This window comes from Lissotriton vulgaris, chromosome 11 (genome assembly GCF_964263255.1).
Source record: "Lissotriton vulgaris chromosome 11, aLisVul1.2, whole genome shotgun sequence".
Taxonomy (NCBI): Eukaryota; Metazoa; Chordata; class Amphibia; order Caudata; family Salamandridae; genus Lissotriton; species Lissotriton vulgaris.
In genome coordinates, this window is record NC_141699.1 from 1,106,053,902 (window position 1) to 1,106,071,843 (window position 17,942).

At 43.0% G+C, this 17,942-nt stretch overlaps 1 protein-coding gene across 1 annotated transcript in view; it reads right to left on the reverse strand.

Annotated features, from left to right (window-relative positions):
* The window catches only part of LOC147684247 (putative cation-transporting ATPase 13A4), a 446,726-nt gene that overhangs the window by 52,446 nt on the left and 376,338 nt on the right, over positions 1-17,942 (reverse strand). The window contains exon 25 of the mRNA XM_086944647.1: positions 14,938-15,010. Coding sequence (XP_086800773.1) covers positions 14,938-15,010 — 73 coding nt within the window. The remainder of the gene's footprint in view (positions 1-14,937; positions 15,011-17,942) is intronic.

A 17,942-nucleotide genomic window follows, 5' to 3' on the forward strand; every position in this document is an offset into this window, starting at 1 on the left:
GCAATGGGGATAAATATCTTTATTTCTCCTCGTTTTTCCTTTTTCTACGTGTGCTGCATTCTGCAGCACACGTAGAAAGAGGAAAAGCCTCTTGTGTCGATTTTTGTACAGAAAGGTTTCCCTTCCTGTACAGAAATAATCATCCCCGCAACCCAGGCCCCCTTGCACCATGGAGAAAGGGGCCTGCATTGGCGCGGGCAGCCCATTTTGCACCGGCGCAGGGGAAAAGGATGGGAATGCGCCGTTTCTTATAGATACAGCGCATTTCTGCCCTTTTCTTATGCCGTAGGGAAGCGCAGCAGGAAGGCCTCCTGCGCTTCCCTATGGCAAAACCTTATAAATGAGGTCCCAAATGTGGGCAGCAGTGTAGATGGACACTGTCCACATGTGTGACTTTAAAATCATTACATCAGGCCTCCACTGCAGCCCTGAACTGCTGTGAACTAAGTTGCAGCAGCCATGCATCAAAGGAAGCTACTTTCTACCATGATTAAAGTACTGCATATAACATTAGCTAAGTCATCTATGCAAAGTCTATCATATCTGGATGAAGATTGTACAATATAGCTTATGTTGAATATATGTATTGTCAAGTATCTACAGCAATAGGATACACATCTTTTATTTCTCTTTATCACTCTGTGTTAGTTCTTTTGTATAGTAAAAGCCCACTTGTCAATAAAAGTCATTACCTAAATCGTGTTAGGAAATAGTTACAGTAATAATCAGCAGGTTGTTTCAATTTTGAAAGACAATGTATTCAGTGTAATGTAATTCCAAATTCTAATACTGTGGTAAATATAGATTTTTACATTAAGTTCTGGTCAAGCTCTTCCTTCCCTAGTAGCAGCAATTAGCTAATTACAGAAGTCTGGAATACCTTTCCTGTGAGAAAAACAAATGCTTCTCTTACTGCTGGAATTCTACTGATAGTTACCAGAGAATACTGGAGAGGAAACATCAAATGTTATCAAAATGACTAGAAGGCGGCCTGAATATTTGTCATGCAAATAGTAAAATGGATCCCAGTCAAAGTCCTTAATGGTAGTCAGTTGCCAGCCACATTGTCTCCATCCTTGAAAAGTGGGGGCCTGGATGAAGAAATAGCCGGGGCTGGCATTCAGAAAGAGATCACTCATTTGAATATTACAGAAAGACTACCAGGCAAGGTTTCCCCAACAAAAGTAAGTGCAGCAAATCAATGCTAGTAAAGCCCTCTTGGAATTGACTAGAGAAGTTGGGTACCGCCAGCCCCTCAAAACACAATTGAACTTGTAAGAAGAATATAAGAGTAAAAACCAGACGGTGTGTATGCTCTGGAAAGGACTAGTTAATTCTTCTTTCTATGGTACATAACCTTTGGAAATGTTGCTAATGGTCAAACCAGTTATTCTTGAAAAAGGAAGGGCATCTGTGAGGAAGAACTAACAAACCCACTGGCACTTGGATCTGTCCTGGACACCCTTGCAGGACAATGTGTTTCTCCTGCTCACTGAGGAATGTGGACTGTTACGCTAGATGGTTTCCTCACCTGTCAGTTAATCTTAGGAATGAAGTGGATGAAATATCCCACATCTGAAAAAATAGGTACTTCTGAATGGAGCCGAAAGCAGGTTCAAAGTACTCTAATTTCACTTTGTATTTGTGCAAGAGTCCCCTCATAAGAGTGCAGGGAACAGTGGAAGTATTTTAGACTGCCATCCTGAGAGTTAATTAACCCTGCCACTGTGGTATACCATATGTTCATGGCTGATTAATCAAATGCTGCTAGTGGGCCTGCAGCACTTATTGCGCAATCGACTTAAGGAGTCCCTTCAAAACATACCTCAGGCCTCCCACTGTAGCCTGTATGCAGAGTTACACTACTAATTCGAATTGGCAAAATAAACTCTTTACCAGGCTTAAAACATCCTTTTTATTACATATAACTCCCTCTGAAAGTAGGCCCAAAACAGTCTATAGGGAAGGGTGCATTGAATTTAAAATGTTGGATGTTCACTTTTAAGTTTTACATGTCCTGGTATGGAAAAACACACAATCTAATTTTTCACTAATGTAAGGCTTACCTCTCCCATAGGATAACATTGGGATACCTTATTATATTTAATAAGAGGTATTTTTGTTTGGGATCAGGTGGAAATACCATCTTTGGTGTCTAAGGAATTGTAATTTAAAATACTCCTTACTGGTAAAGTTGGATTTCAAGTCACAATTCTGAAAATCTCACTTTAAAAAAATGTTTTTTTCTTGTCCTAACCATCTTGTGCCTGCAGCCTGTTTTTTGGGTAACATGACTAGGTTTATTTGGTAGTTGGCATTTGTGTATTCTTCCCAGAGAGCATCACAATAACGGGGCAGGGCATTGGCATGATGAGGGGTGGGGGAAACTGTGCACAGCCATACTTACACTTCTGTTTCAGCTCACACACAGATAACTTCAATCCAGCTTATTGTGCCCCTAGACATCTTGGGAAGAGGGTAGGAAGGCAAGAGATTCAAAGACTTCAATGGGAAGAAAACTCCAGAATTATCTTTCACTTCAGTGCTGGCAGCAGGTATCAAAATAGGACCCTTATATCCACTCTTCAGTTCACCACTGGATATTCCAAAAGGCTACAAAACACAAACAAGAGCAGGTAAGGTCTATACATGATGTGTATCTGCAATAGTGACTAAGCGGCACTGTAGGTGCGCGTATGAGACACAGGGTCTGTCAAAACAGGTTACTAAGGGTCACATAAAGGGCTAAAATAATTCCCATCAGACCACCCATGTGGTGGAGTTTGCGTCATATGGGAACAGTTGATCAACCTCTCCCAAATACGACCGATAGTGTCAATAAGGGAAAGGGTTGTCAAAGAAGTCGTCCTGTTGTGACACCATAAAGTATAATGAATAGACAGAGTGCAGTGCTCAAAGGAAAATCATTTGCATTAAAATTGACTACCAGGACACCGAGAAAACCGTACCATAGAGGGCCAAGTGTCAATATTAAAAACACTCCGAGTAGTAATACTGCTCCGAGGCGCTATGAAGTGTGGTCGACATGTTTCAGCTCTAAGAGCCATTGGCTCAGCTTTCTTCAGGACCTTAAACAAAATAATAGCTACTGCAACTATATGTGATGTGTATAACTGACAAAAAATTGTGCTGATACATAATTACAGAATTACATATACACCAGAAATTGGTATACTTGAATGTCCACTGGATGGAAAGAGATGTCATCTTCCTGTCAAGTGAAGAAAAAACACATAATAGTATGGCAGACAGCACCTTAGCCCACACGCCCACCCTCCATGTACACGCAGAAACCATGCAGACACACGTGCAGAAATAATTTAATTTATATTCTGCAATCCAATAAGCATATTAGCTCCAATCACTCAGAGGCATTTCCTCTCGGTGATACTCACCCAGCTCTGTGTGGGTGACGACCTCACCTCACCCGGCAACCGCTCGGGAGAATGAGGCCCCGCTCTAAAGTATAGAAATACAAGACACAGTAAGCACACAACTTTACGATGTCTAACCCAATGGTTCTATACAAATAACCTCACTAGTGTGTGCTAGTACGCAAAATGTGACACCCCACAATCAACACACAAAAGAGAACCCCAAGGGTAAGGAAAAACACCAGCGAGCCTATAGCACCAACCGGTGGACTAGTATCTGTGTTAGTCTCAAGAAAATTTCTTGCAAAAGTAATTAGCATGAACCTACAGACAAAATACCAGTTTGTCTTAACATGTCATATGTCATGACCTCAGCTTTGCCGTATGGGAGAGGAAAAAGCAGGGACCATGTCCTCTCTATATATCCGCAGACACGGTATCTTGGCCTTACCTAAGATATACATATGAAAGCCATGTCTAGGTAAAACTGGAGAGACTGGTAAGACAATCTCCTAGCCCTCTCAAGGATCAGAGAGCAAAGAACATACGGTGAAGCCCCTGTCGAGTCCTTCTGTACTCACTAGTACACCACAGAATCAACCGCCCCTCAGCTCATAGCGAGCACACTATGTCTCACCTGTCCGTCGGTGCTCTCGTGCCAAACGCGAGCGGAAGTGGAGGTAAGATTGCTCACACCCTTCCGGCTTATGTATCCTCGTTAATAAGGTGACACGTTAATTGCGCAGTGAGGATACCAACTCATCCTGATAGACGGCGTTGTGGAAGTCACTGCTCCCTAGCGCATGCGCAGACGGCAGGAAGATGTTACTCCTGCGCGCATGCGCGGAAGTGATGAAAAAACCTCGGAAGTAAAAAGCATCAGTTGGTTGAACCGATGTCTTGGTATTAAAGACTCGTTCTGCCTGGGGGATAATGTAACCCAGCAGAAGGCAAATTGTAGTAGTGGCATAATATTGACGGATGTCATTGAAAAATCACTATCTTGGTACATCGCCAAATTTAAACATTGGGCCATAAAGAAGGGGTTATACCATAACCACCGAAGCATATGGAGTTCGGTATAAATAGGGAACCCATTAACCCAGATTATAAAGTGTCTGATACGGGGACAAGCCTACCCGGATCAGAAGTTAAATCAATAAGAGCCTCAACCAGTAATGAATACGATTGGACATGTCTGTGAGATGGTCCTCGGCTCGCTGAGTCTGAGGGGGGAAAGGGACAATGTCTAGAGAGAGCCTGTATTTACAATTCAAAATACACATCTCAACCAGAGTTTTGAGTGTGCTAACAGAGTTACCATATCCTATGGTGATCCAGAATGGAAGAAGGGGTTACTATCCAAAGGTGTCAGTGAGGGTGCACACACAGACAACACACACACACAAGTGAGGTGAGCACTGAGGTGCAAACAAGGTTTGCACCTTGAAAAACGACCCGCAGCTAAAAAACTGCACTTAATACTTGAAAAAAACGGGTGTGTGGGGGGTCAGAGGGGGAATATTTACTGACCTTCCTGCTCGCTCCCCTATACCTAGATACAAAACACAAACAAGAGCAGGTAAGGTCTATACATGATGTGTATCTGCAATAGTGACTAAGCGGCACTGTAGGTGCGCGTATGAGACACAGGGTCTGTCAAAACAGGTTACTAAGGGTCACATAAAGGGCTAAAATAATTCCCATCAGACCACCCATGTGGTGGAGTTTGCGTCATATGGGAACAGTTGATCAAACTCCACCACATGGGTGGTCTGATGGGAATTATTTTAGCCCTTTATGTGACCCTTAGTAACCTGTTTTGACAGACCCTGTGTCTCATACGCGCACCTACAGTGCCGCTTAGTCACTATTGCAGATACACATCATGTATAGACCTTACCTGCTCTTGTTTGTGTTTTGTATCTAGGTATAGGGGAGCGAGCAGGAAGGTCAGTAAATATTCCCCCTCTGACCCCCCACACACCCGTTTTTTTCAAGTATTAAGTGCAGTTTTTTAGCTGCGGGTCGTTTTTCAAGGTGCAAACCTTGTTTGCACCTCAGTGCTCACCTCACTTGTGTGTGTGTGTTGTCTGTGTGTGCACCCTCACTGACACCTTTGGATAGTAACCCCTTCTTCCATTCTGGATCACCATAGGATATGGTAACTCTGTTAGCACACTCAAAACTCTGGTTGAGATGTGTATTTTGAATTGTAAATACAGGCTCTCTCTAGACATTGTCCCTTTCCCCCCTCAGACTCAGCGAGCCGAGGACCATCTCACAGACATGTCCAATCGTATTCATTACTGGTTGAGGCTCTTATTGATTTAACTTCTGATCCGGGTAGGCTTGTCCCCGTATCAGACACTTTATAATCTGGGTTAATGGGTTCCCTATTTATACCGAACTCCATATGCTTCGGTGGTTATGGTATAACCCCTTCTTTATGGCCCAATGTTTAAATTTGGCGATGTACCAAGATAGTGATTTTTCAATGACATCCGTCGATATTATGCCACTACTACAATTTGCCTTCTGCTGGGTTACATTATCCCCCAGGCAGAACGAGTCTTTAATACCAAGACATCGGTTCAACCAACTGATGCTTTTTACTTCCGAGGTTTTTTCATCACTTCCGCGCATGCGCGCAGGAGTAACATCTTCCTGCCGTCTGTGCATGCGCTAGGGAGCAGTGACTTCCACAACGCCGTCTATCAGGATGAGTTGGTATCCTCACTGCGCAATTAACGTGTCACCTTATTAACGAGGATACATAAGCCGGAAGGGTGTGAGCAATCTTACCTCCACTTCCGCTCGCGTTTGGCACGAGAGCACCGACGGACAGGTGAGACATAGTGTGCTCGCTATGAGCTGAGGGGCGGTTGATTCTGTGGTGTACTAGTGAGTACAGAAGGACTCGACAGGGGCTTCACCGTATGTTCTTTGCTCTCTGATCCTTGAGAGGGCTAGGAGATTGTCTTACCAGTCTCTCCAGTTTTACCTAGACATGGCTTTCATATGTATATCTTAGGTAAGGCCAAGATACCGTGTCTGCGGATATATAGAGAGGACATGGTCCCTGCTTTTTCCTCTCCCATACGGCAAAGCTGAGGTCATGACATATGACATGTTAAGACAAACTGGTATTTTGTCTGTAGGTTCATGCTAATTACTTTTGCAAGAAATTTTCTTGAGACTAACACAGATACTAGTCCACCGGTTGGTGCTATAGGCTCGCTGGTGTTTTTCCTTACCCTTGGGGTTCTCTTTTGTGTGTTGATTGTGGGGTGTCACATTTTGCGTACTAGCACACACTAGTGAGGTTATTTGTATAGAACCATTGGGTTAGACATCGTAAAGTTGTGTGCTTACTGTGTCTTGTATTTCTATACTTTAGAGCGGGGCCTCATTCTCCCGAGCGGTTGCCGGGTGAGGTGAGGTCGTCACCCACACAGAGCTGGGTGAGTATCACCGAGAGGAAATGCCTCTGAGTGATTGGAGCTAATATGCTTATTGGATTGCAGAATATAAATTAAATTATTTCTGCACGTGTGTCTGCATGGTTTCTGCGTGTACATGGAGGGTGGGCGTGTGGGCTAAGGTGCTGTCTGCCATACTATTATGTGTTTTTTCTTCACTTGACAGGAAGATGACATCTCTTTCCATCCAGTGGACATTCAAGTATACCAATTTCTGGTGTATATGTAATTCTGTAATTATGTATCAGCACAATTTTTTGTCAGTTATACACATCACATATAGTTGCAGTAGCTATTATTTTGTTTAAGGTCCTGAAGAAAGCTGAGCCAATGGCTCTTAGAGCTGAAACATGTCGACCACACTTCATAGCGCCTCGGAGCAGTATTACTACTCGGCGTGTTTTTAATATTGACACTTGGCCCTCTATGGTACGGTTTTCTCGGTGTCCTGGTAGTCAATTTTAATGCAAATGATTTTCCTTTGAGCACTGCACTCTGTCTATTCATTATACTTTATGGTGTCACAACAGGACGACTTCTTTGACAACCCTTTCCCTTATTGACACTATCGGTCGTATTTGGGAGAGGTTGATCAACTGTTCCCATATGACGCAAACTCCACCACATGGGTGGTCTGATGGGAATTATTTTAGCCCTTTATGTGACCCTTAGTAACCTGTTTTGACAGACCCTGTGTCTCATACGCGCACCTACAGTGCCGCTTAGTCACTATTGCAGATACACATCATGTATAGACCTTACCTGCTCTTGTTTGTGTTTTGTATCTAGGTATAGGGGAGCGAGCAGGAAGGTCAGTAAATATTCCCCCTCTGACCCCCCACACACCCGTTTTTTTCAAGTATTAAGTGCAGTTTTTTAGCTGCGGGTCGTTTTTCAAGGTGCAAACCTTGTTTGCACCTCAGTGCTCACCTCACTTGTGTGTGTGTGTTGTCTGTGTGTGCACCCTCACTGACACCTTTGGATAGTAACCCCTTCTTCCATTCTGGATCACCATAGGATATGGTAACTCTGTTAGCACACTCAAAACTCTGGTTGAGATGTGTATTTTGAATTGTAAATACAGGCTCTCTCTAGACATTGTCCCTTTCCCCCCTCAGACTCAGCGAGCCGAGGACCATCTCACAGACATGTCCAATCGTATTCATTACTGGTTGAGGCTCTTATTGATTTAACTTCTGATCCAGGTAGGCTTGTCCCCGTATCAGACACTTTATAATCTGGGTTAATGGGTTCCCTATTTATACCGAACTCCATATGCTTCGGTGGTTATGGTATAACCCCTTCTTTATGGCCCAATGTTTAAATTTGGCGATGTACCAAGATAGTGATTTTTCAATGACATCCGTCGATATTATGCCACTACTACAATTTGCCTTCTGCTGGGTTACATTATCCCCCAGGCAGAACGAGTCTTTAATACCAAGACATCGGTTCAACCAACTGATGCTTTTTACTTCCGAGGTTTTTTCATCACTTCCGCGCATGCGCGCAGGAGTAACATCTTCCTGCCGTCTGCGCATGCGCTAGGGAGCAGTGACTTCCACAACGCCGTCTATCAGGATGAGTTGGTATCCTCACTGCGCAATTAACATGTCACCTTATTAACGAGGATACATAAGCCGGAAGGGTGTGAGCAATCTTACCTCCACTTCCGCTCGCGTTTGGCACGAGAGCACCGACGGACAGGTGAGACATAGTGTGCTCGCTATGAGCTGAGGGGCGGTTGATTCTGTGGTGTACTAGTGAGTACAGAAGGACTCGACAGGGGCTTCACCGTATGTTCTTTGCTCTCTGATCCTTGAGAGGGCTAGGAGATTGTCTTACCAGTCTCTCCAGTTTTACCTAGACATGGCTTTCATATGTATATCTTAGGTAAGGCCAAGATACCGTGTCTGCGGATATATAGAGAGGACATGGTCCCTGCTTTTTCCTCTCCCATACGGCAAAGCTGAGGTCATGACATATGACATGTTAAGACAAACTGGTATTTTGTCTGTAGGTTCATGCTAATTACTTTTGCAAGAAATTTTCTTGAGACTAACACAGATACTAGTCCACCGGTTGGTGCTATAGGCTCGCTGGTGTTTTTCCTTACCCTTGGGGTTCTCTTTTGTGTGTTGATTGTGGGGTGTCACATTTTGCGTACTAGCACACACTAGTGAGGTTATTTGTATAGAACCATTGGGTTAGACATCGTAAAGTTGTGTGCTTACTGTGTCTTGTATTTCTATACTTTAGAGCGGGGCCTCATTCTCCCGAGCGGTTGCCGGGTGAGGTGAGGTCGTCACCCACACAGAGCTGGGTGAGTATCACCGAGAGGAAATGCCTCTGAGTGATTGGAGCTAATATGCTTATTGGATTGCAGAATATAAATTAAATTATTTCTGCACGTGTGTCTGCATGGTTTCTGCGTGTACATGGAGGGTGGGCGTGTGGGCTAAGGTGCTGTCTGCCATACTATTATGTGTTTTTTCTTCACTTGACAGGAAGATGACATCTCTTTCCATCCAGTGGACATTCAAGTATACCAATTTCTGGTGTATATGTAATTCTGTAATTATGTATCAGCACAATTTTTTGTCAGTTATACACATCACATATAGTTGCAGTAGCTATTATTTTGTTTAAGGTCCTGAAGAAAGCTGAGCCAATGGCTCTTAGAGCTGAAACATGTCGACCACACTTCATAGCGCCTCGGAGCAGTATTACTACTCGGCGTGTTTTTAATATTGACACTTGGCCCTCTATGGTACGGTTTTCTCGGTGTCCTGGTAGTCAATTTTAATGCAAATGATTTTCCTTTGAGCACTGCACTCTGTCTATTCATTATACTTTATGGTGTCACAACAGGACGACTTCTTTGACAACCCTTTCCCTTATTGACACTATCGGTCGTATTTGGGAGAGGTTGATCAACTGTTCCCATATGACGCAAACTCCACCACATGGGTGGTCTGATGGGAATTATTTTAGCCCTTTATGTGACCCTTAGTAACCTGTTTTGACAGACCCTGTGTCTCATACGCGCACCTACAGTGCCGCTTAGTCACTATTGCAGATACACATCATGTATAGACCTTACCTGCTCTTGTTTGTGTTTTGTATCTAGGTATAGGGGAGCGAGCAGGAAGGTCAGTAAATATTCCCCCTCTGACCCCCCACACACCCGTTTTTTTCAAGTATTCCAAAAGGCTCTCAGGGAACTACCTTGCTATCTGTGGCCTGTCATGTACTGCAGTGGTTTGCTTTGCTGCACCACAAGGACTGCCTTGTGGCATGCAGTCTGCCCATGCCCTCTGAGGACTGCACCGCCACCTGAGACCTGGTGATCTGCTTTCCGGTTTGAATCTAAGACATCCAGAGGCATTCCAAGAGCTAGCTGACTGGCCTGCTGATCAGAACTTAGGGACAGAAATGGTTTCAACCATCTTGAGCCCACACCTAGACCGAGTCTGAGTGAGTCCTGATACATCAAGCGGTGCCTTTCCAGTCCTGGACCCATAGACGTCGAGCTAAAGGAGCCCAGACAGCCCAGTCTTGGAGGTTTTCTGCTAAAAAAGAGCCCTGAGAACCAAGAGGAGACTCGAGAGATGCTCGCTGATCCATCCAAGACACATTGTTGGTAGGTCTTATTTTGCGGCAGCTTCTGCTACATTTTTCTCTGCAGCAGTAAAACCTGTTGAAGGGTTCCTTGCAGAAAGGGTATCCACCCTCCTGGAGCCCTTGTTGGATACAGCCTGCAGATTTGTCTCGCTGGAAACTTTCATATTCCGTAAAAGAGACTAAATCAGAGTATACAAATCTTCAATGTGACTTCTTCGAGTGGCTCCCTGATGATGATGCCTCCTCCTGGGATGCCACAAGCTGCCTTGCCCTGCTGAAATTTACCTTCTCAGACATTTTTAATAAAACTTCTTTGAAACCCGAAAATAAGCAGAGGCTGGGCCAAATCCACTTTATTTATCGGAAGAGTGTTTATCGCAGTCTGCCATAACTTTCAACTTTGCTCCTGCCCAAAGCGACTAGATGTCAGCGTTTGGTGTTTTCATCTTTTAGATGCTACTTTTTACATTATACCTTACTAATTCATAACGCCGGTTCTACTGATTGTTTTTTTGTCATTTTGGTGTCAATTCGATTATTTAAATTTGATTCTGTTTCTAAATTCTTATGTGATTTCTCTTGTCTGGAGTTTTCAGTTTATTACTTTTTAAGTGCTGCAAAAATCTGTTACTCCATGTCTCTAAATTGCGCCTGACTGTTTTTGTGCCAATCTACCAGAGGGTAAAGCATAGGTTAATTTAGTGACTTTTGTGGATCACCCTGGCAAAGATTGTGGCTGTTGCTTGAGTAGGGTTTCACCCCCACAAACAACAACCTAATTTCTCATAGTGACCTCTGTGGCTGCTTTATTAAAAAAAACGACAGCTAGCCTATATTGAAATTTTCCCTCTACCCTGTCCTAGTAGCTTTGCTGTGTGCCAGGATGCCAAATGGCATCACTGTTGAACTGTCTAAGTACATTCAATAAATAAATACATAAATACCTTCATGGATCCCAATAGATTTTTTGGCATTTTCATCAGAAACGAATGCTTCATGATCCCTTTAAAAAATGTTTGTAATTTTGTGGTTGATTAAATCCTATACATGTCTCCATTTTTCTTCAATTAGTTTAGGATCAATATTATTTTCTTTTTTTCAATGTTCTTTTGGTGCTGAATAAAACTGAACACACATTTCTCTTTCAGTATAACAGCTACTTTATGGAATTGCTATAACCGGTTAATCCCAGGTTTCCTAAATGAAAGTTTTAACCACAAAACACAGTTTACTAACTTTGTGACAGTGAGTCCATGTATCTTTCTCACCTCAGTTAATGATCCAGAATCTCACAATGGCTTTGAGAATACTTTGGTGATTGGTGACCACACTTTGTGAGTAATTCGGATAGAGGACTCCATTTCTGTAATGATGCATTTTAGTCTACATAATTGAATTCACTAAAGAGAGACAATGGCTTGCTTCTGCTAGCATCTGCATATTTTTATTGTATTTTATTTCCGTATAAAGTTTTATATAGCGGGAACCAGATCCGGAGGGATATCAGAGCACTTTATAATCCGATGGAAGGAAGGACATAAATATTGTCATCAGGTAGGGGTAAAAAAGCATAAAAAAAGAGGATTAATCACAGACTCCAGGACAATTGCAGCATGGAGGGTAATACAATAAAACAGGTATAAACGGGCAATGAAGTGGGTCACAGTATGCAGTAAAGAGGAGAACTACCAAATGATGGTACAATGGACGTAGGAAACAGTGTCTTCGAGCAGATGAGCCTAGCCCAATTAGGGTAAGAATGTATTCATAAGGAATCTTTTGGCTTCCAATTTGAACATTATCATTGAGGAGATTCTGCATACTTCCGATGGAAGAGAGTTCCATATCTTTGGGGCAGCGCTGAAGAATGCTCTGTGGCAAGTTTTCTTTTTGCTGAGGATGAGTGGTTTCAAGAGGAAAGTATTCTTGAGGCTCTTGCACCACAAGATAGCTCAAGTTTTTGCGCAAGGTACCTGGGAGTATTGAAGTGAAGGGCTTTGTGCGCCAGAACAGCAACATTTAACTGAATTCGTGCTTCGTAGGGCAACCTTTTGAGAGATTTTTGAACTGGGGATATATGCTCATTTCGTTTGGTGCCTGTAACCATTCTAGCCGCAGTGTTCAGTGATGCCCTTAGTGGAGCCAGGGTGTATTTGGGAAGCCCACAGAGGGTAGCACTGACGCAGTCAAGCATCGAGAAGACAAGCGCTTGGACCACCTGCTTGAAATCATTTTGTGAAAGGAAAGGTTTGATATTTCTGAGTGGCCTCATCAATTGGTTTGCTCCCTTACTCACCTTGCTGATATGATTTTTCATATTTAGGGGCTTGTCCATGGTGACTCTGAGCAATTTGGCTGAGTCTATGATGAGAGGAGTGCAGTGGAAGGCAGTGTGGTGACTCAGCCACATGTCTAGCTTGGGGATGTGGTTGGAAGGGGAGATGAGTAGGGATTCCATTTTGGAGGTGTAGAGCCGGAGATGGTTCTCAGTTGACCAGTTTTGAGTAGACGTTAGGGTAGTGTTGAGTGAGATGATGTTTTCCAGGGAACAGATTTTCAAATAGATTTGCGTATCATCTGCATACATATGGAAGAAAATGTTAGTGGAGTATAATGAGTTATCTAAAGGTTCCACGAACAGGTTGAAGAGTGTAGGAGATAGGGTGGACCCTTGGGGAACCACCATGAGAACTGTAGAGGGCTGGGAGAGAGAGTGATTTGCCTTGACTCTTTGAGATCTGTGGTGAAGGAAGGACAAGAATCATTGTAGCACCGGACCAGAGAAGCCCATCCTATTTTTCAAAATGGCAAGGAGGTTGTCATGATTAACCATGTCAAATGTGGAGGAAAGGTAAAGGAGGATCAGGAGGCAAGATTCATTTTGGTCCAGCATTTTTAAAATGCCATCCATAATGTGAGTGAGCGCCGATTCGGTGCTGTGCCCCTTTAGAAAGATGGATTGATGCTGTCAAGGAGTTGGTAATTCTCTATGTGAGCAGAAAGTTGAGATTGTATGCATTTTTCTATGAGTTTCGCTAGGGTGGGGATGTTGGAGATAGGGCGGAAGTTTTTGAGATCAGCTTTGTCTGCTTTGTTTTTTTTTTAGAATAGGAGATACCTGGGCTGCTTTTAGGCAATCAGGGATTGTGCCTTGTGAAAGAGAAGCTTTTACAATCCTTGTCCAGGAGGGAATGAGTACATTCTTGATTTTTTTTAAGATGGCCGGGGGCAACGGGTCACTGAAGTGGTTGGATGGGTTGATATTCTGAAGGATCTTGTTGATGTCATTTTCACTGAATGAGGTAAAGGTGCCCCATGAAGCATTGTTCTTGGTGATCAGGCTGGTAAATCTGCACTTTTCTAAAAAATCAAGGGGTGAAACGGCCCTGGGGGATGGTAGTAGGGCCTTCTTAGAGACGAGGTCAATAGAGATGATTCTAGCTTTCTCAGTGAAGAAAGCACCAAGCTCGTCGCAAGAGGCTGGGCTCCACCTGGGTCAGAGTGGTTCGGACCTACGACTGATTGCTGCTTGACCAATTCAAAAAGTGTCTTGGGTCAGTTTGCCGCTTGATCCAGTTGGTGTCTGAAGTAGTCAGCCTTAGCAAACTTAATTTGTTTATTGTAGAGGCTCCAAGCCTCTCTAAGGAGTTTTAGTTGGTCCGGGGAGGGATTGGATCGCCAGGAACGTTAAACTGCCCTAATGTTGCGTTGTTCCATGTTTAAGTTGTCATTATACCAGGGTTTGGATATTTTTATTGAGGCATTTTTTTGTTGGATTGGAGCGACGGCGTCCATGATGTTGGAGAGGGTCGAATCGTCGGAGTCGGTGAGTGACTGCACCTCAACCAAGTCAGCTTGGGAGGTGAGGGCCGATTTACAATGGGTAGCAAGTTCATCAGAGTTTATCTTTGATTTAATTGGTTGAGCATTCCTCATCGACACCTCCCTGTTAATATAAAAGATTAATACATGAAGATGCATGTGTATGTGTGTGGACATGTGAATGCACTTGTTTCCAAGTGTGTATGTCCATCTGAGCTGATGCATGTAGATATCATTGTATGTGTGTGTGTACATGTGCGCATGTGTGTGTTTTTGTGTGAGTGTAGGAATTTAGGGCTGTCAATGTGTTTGTGTGCCCGGATACCAAATATACTACCATTTGGAGACACCACAAATGACATCTCCTTTGCATTTGCCCTCTGGTGTGTCAGTCTCAGCCAATAGTCTGGTTCTTTGTGATGCCACTGAGCAGAACAACCTTAAAATACTATAACCAGCTGCATATTTTCAGATGTATATGCTGATGTGTAGTAGAAAGGTTTGGGAAATTCCATGCACACAAAAGTGGAATGGGGCTGCCACAAACTGCATTTTTTAATATCAGGCAATAATAATACATTACAATTCATTTTGGACAGAGTGTAGAATCGTACTTGTTAAGCACACCACTGTTTGGATCGCCACATCAATAACGATGTACTGGCAACTTCCAAGGAGTCCAAAGTGCTGTAATATTGGAAAACCAGTAACGAAAAAGAAAAAAAACAGTTTAATATTGTGAATATCAATGCACATATAGTTAATTCATTGTGAATCATGAGAAGATATCTTGTACAATTCAATTAATAAATTCAGATTTCAGGTTCAAAGAGTATATATGAGAAACCCACAAAATGACATCACTCTAATGATTCATTCTAGAGATTAAACAATACAACTATGCACTTGGCTGCTAAATTAAAAAAATATTGTTTTGTGAGCATTTGTGCACAGCTGTGTTGTGTGTCACAATTGGAAAGCAGGACAAGACAGTGGAGGTAAATGAGACGATCTCAGCTGCAGGACCACATCAAAAGTCGACCAGTGACTGATGGGGACTGCTGATCACATGCACTGTTGATCAATGTTAACACATCCACATGATGGATGAGCAGACTAATACAAGCTAATGGATTCATAGGATGGCACAGCCAATCAACAAACATGGAAGTAGCACTCTACGGATGTGCTCTCTGGCTTTCTTAAATGCCAACCTTCATCTCCCTGGCTTCACCATTTGATAATTTGCTCCTACAGAAAACAGCACTCTTTTTGCGGTGGAATTTGTGGGAATTGGTGTTGTTCTTGTTTATGTCAAGTTTATATATGTATATATTAACAGCATTACTAAGTGAAAACACCAATGATAACTTAGATCCAAATGTTGCTTGACTTCTTCCAATGGACACTCAGTTATCTACTAGGGCTACTAGGGTCAGGGACTCCAGATATGAACAACAGCAATGGACCCAGGTTAAGACCAACAAGAAGCTGCTCCTGAGCTCACACAGTTATGCTTCTCTGGTGTTTGGGGGGATCCTGGGGGATCCAGTCCGCCTCTGATCTCAGTTGAGTGCCATTTTTGTAGCAATGCATTTCTTAGACCGTACATGATGCAACATTAAAAAAGGACAAAAAGTGTTTAGAGAGGGAGAAAAAGCAAAGCACACTTACTCTCGGACCATTCCTTTGGCAAGTTGGAGCAAGTATGCTGCATCTTAGCATCTTGGCTTTAGAAATAATCCATATAAATGGGCTAAATGAAAGGAGTTTTGTTTCTGGGATATAGCTAGGCTCTCTAGCATTCTCATAGTACTGGAAGCTATGTGCAGTGTTAACATCAGGTTTGTTTTAATTACACCTTCTTTGCTTAATAAGGATGTTTCTAAGCATGTCAACCATCAGCTTGTTGATCCTGTTGAGCTTGCCTTCAATAGCTGTGATGGTAAACTACTCTAGGATTCTATAGCTTCATCATGGACATTCAACCGTCTCCCAGGCTGTGCTCACAGTGCCAGCTCCAATGCATCGAGTGCTTGCATTATGAGGTTCTTTCTCAGGTCCTTGAGCTTCCAAATGTCCAACTCTCCTTTTCACCAGGCATACCTGCCTCAAATAATTTCATTGTCAAGTCAGGTTCCCCGCTAGGTCCTATGTCCTCTTAGGCTTCAATTTCCAGGTTCAACTTAAGGTCCTCTTGCCTCTAGGTTTCCAATTCTCATATGCACACAGCTTCCATACTTGTGTTTCTGCAGCCGTTAAGGCTTCCATGCCCTATGCGTCTCCAAGTCTTGTCATCAAAGCCTCCATTTGCATGCTTTTGTTAGGTTCTCTAGTCGTTGAGGCTTTAGTTCCAAAGCTTCGACAATGTCCAATTGCCTCCAAGGTTACATAAGTCCTTGGACTATCCGCTACATATCTCTATTTCTAAGTTAAGGGTCAACTCTTACCTGGGTTTATACAGTACATTTAATGAGTGCTACAATTGAACTTTCAGCTTCCAAAAAGATCCTTCCTCCTCAGCTAAATGTAAACACCATTATTCTGGTGTGGTCCATTAGAATCCTTGCACAGTTCACTGAGCCTTTCATTCTTCTGAGAGCAATATAGTGTGTGTTGGTTAAGATGACAATTTCCAATATAAGTACCAAGAGAATATTCTGTTTGTTATGATTACTGTGAATCTTAAGAAGTAATGGTTTTAGGAAAGGAACATGGTATTAATCAAGCCATATGATTGTCCCCTGCTTTGTGGCATTTTCTAGATTGTCAAATGTATTTCACGGTCCACAATGAGCTGCCTTACAGCTCTTGTTGCCTGCAGTACAGTGACAGCTGATGTAAATCTGCACATGAATGGGCATGTATCTTGCAGCTAAGAAAAAGCATGTGCATGGGCCATGTGTGTCCCCCCTTTCTCACATGCATGTTAAAGCAATAAATCTGTTTAATCATCTTTTTCTGACTCATTGTTTTCTATGTGACAAAGAAGGTATCAGAAGTGTCACAATTTTATATGGTGAATGTTCATGAACTTTTTCCGGCAAATTATGCTACAATAATCAGAATGAGTGACAAAGGTCATCAGCAAATATGTAGTGAATAGAACACAAGCGCAGAGTGTAGAATGCCCCTAAATGGTGCCAGTGTGGGGTCTGGGATAGCATGGAGAAGGGCATTACCACCAGACAGATGCAAGAGTCGGAGCATTTGAATAGCAGTTTTGACGTTGCTTTCTAGAAGAAAGGGTTTCACTTTCTTTAGAAGAGAAAGCTGGTTCTAAGCTGTCCTTGGTTTTTGGAACTGTGCTTCTTGAGGGTGAGGTTTAGGCCTCAGCAGAGTACACAGAGTTCTACTTCACAGAAAAACTCTGCAGCGCTCCACAAAGATCCACCAGTGGCGGAGTTTGTGAGGTACCGCTGCTTGCACTGATTTTAAGCACCGGGAGTTTGTCCCTTGCTGTAAAATAAGTTAGAACAGCACTCTGTGTCACCCCAGAGGGTACTGCTGCTTTTTGCCGCTCAAGTAAAAATTCTACTTTATTGGCAGCTTCCTCAACGTGTGCAGCAGATTTCTCAAGGCGAGTTCTCGCAGCCTGCCACGAACGGCTGAGTTTCAG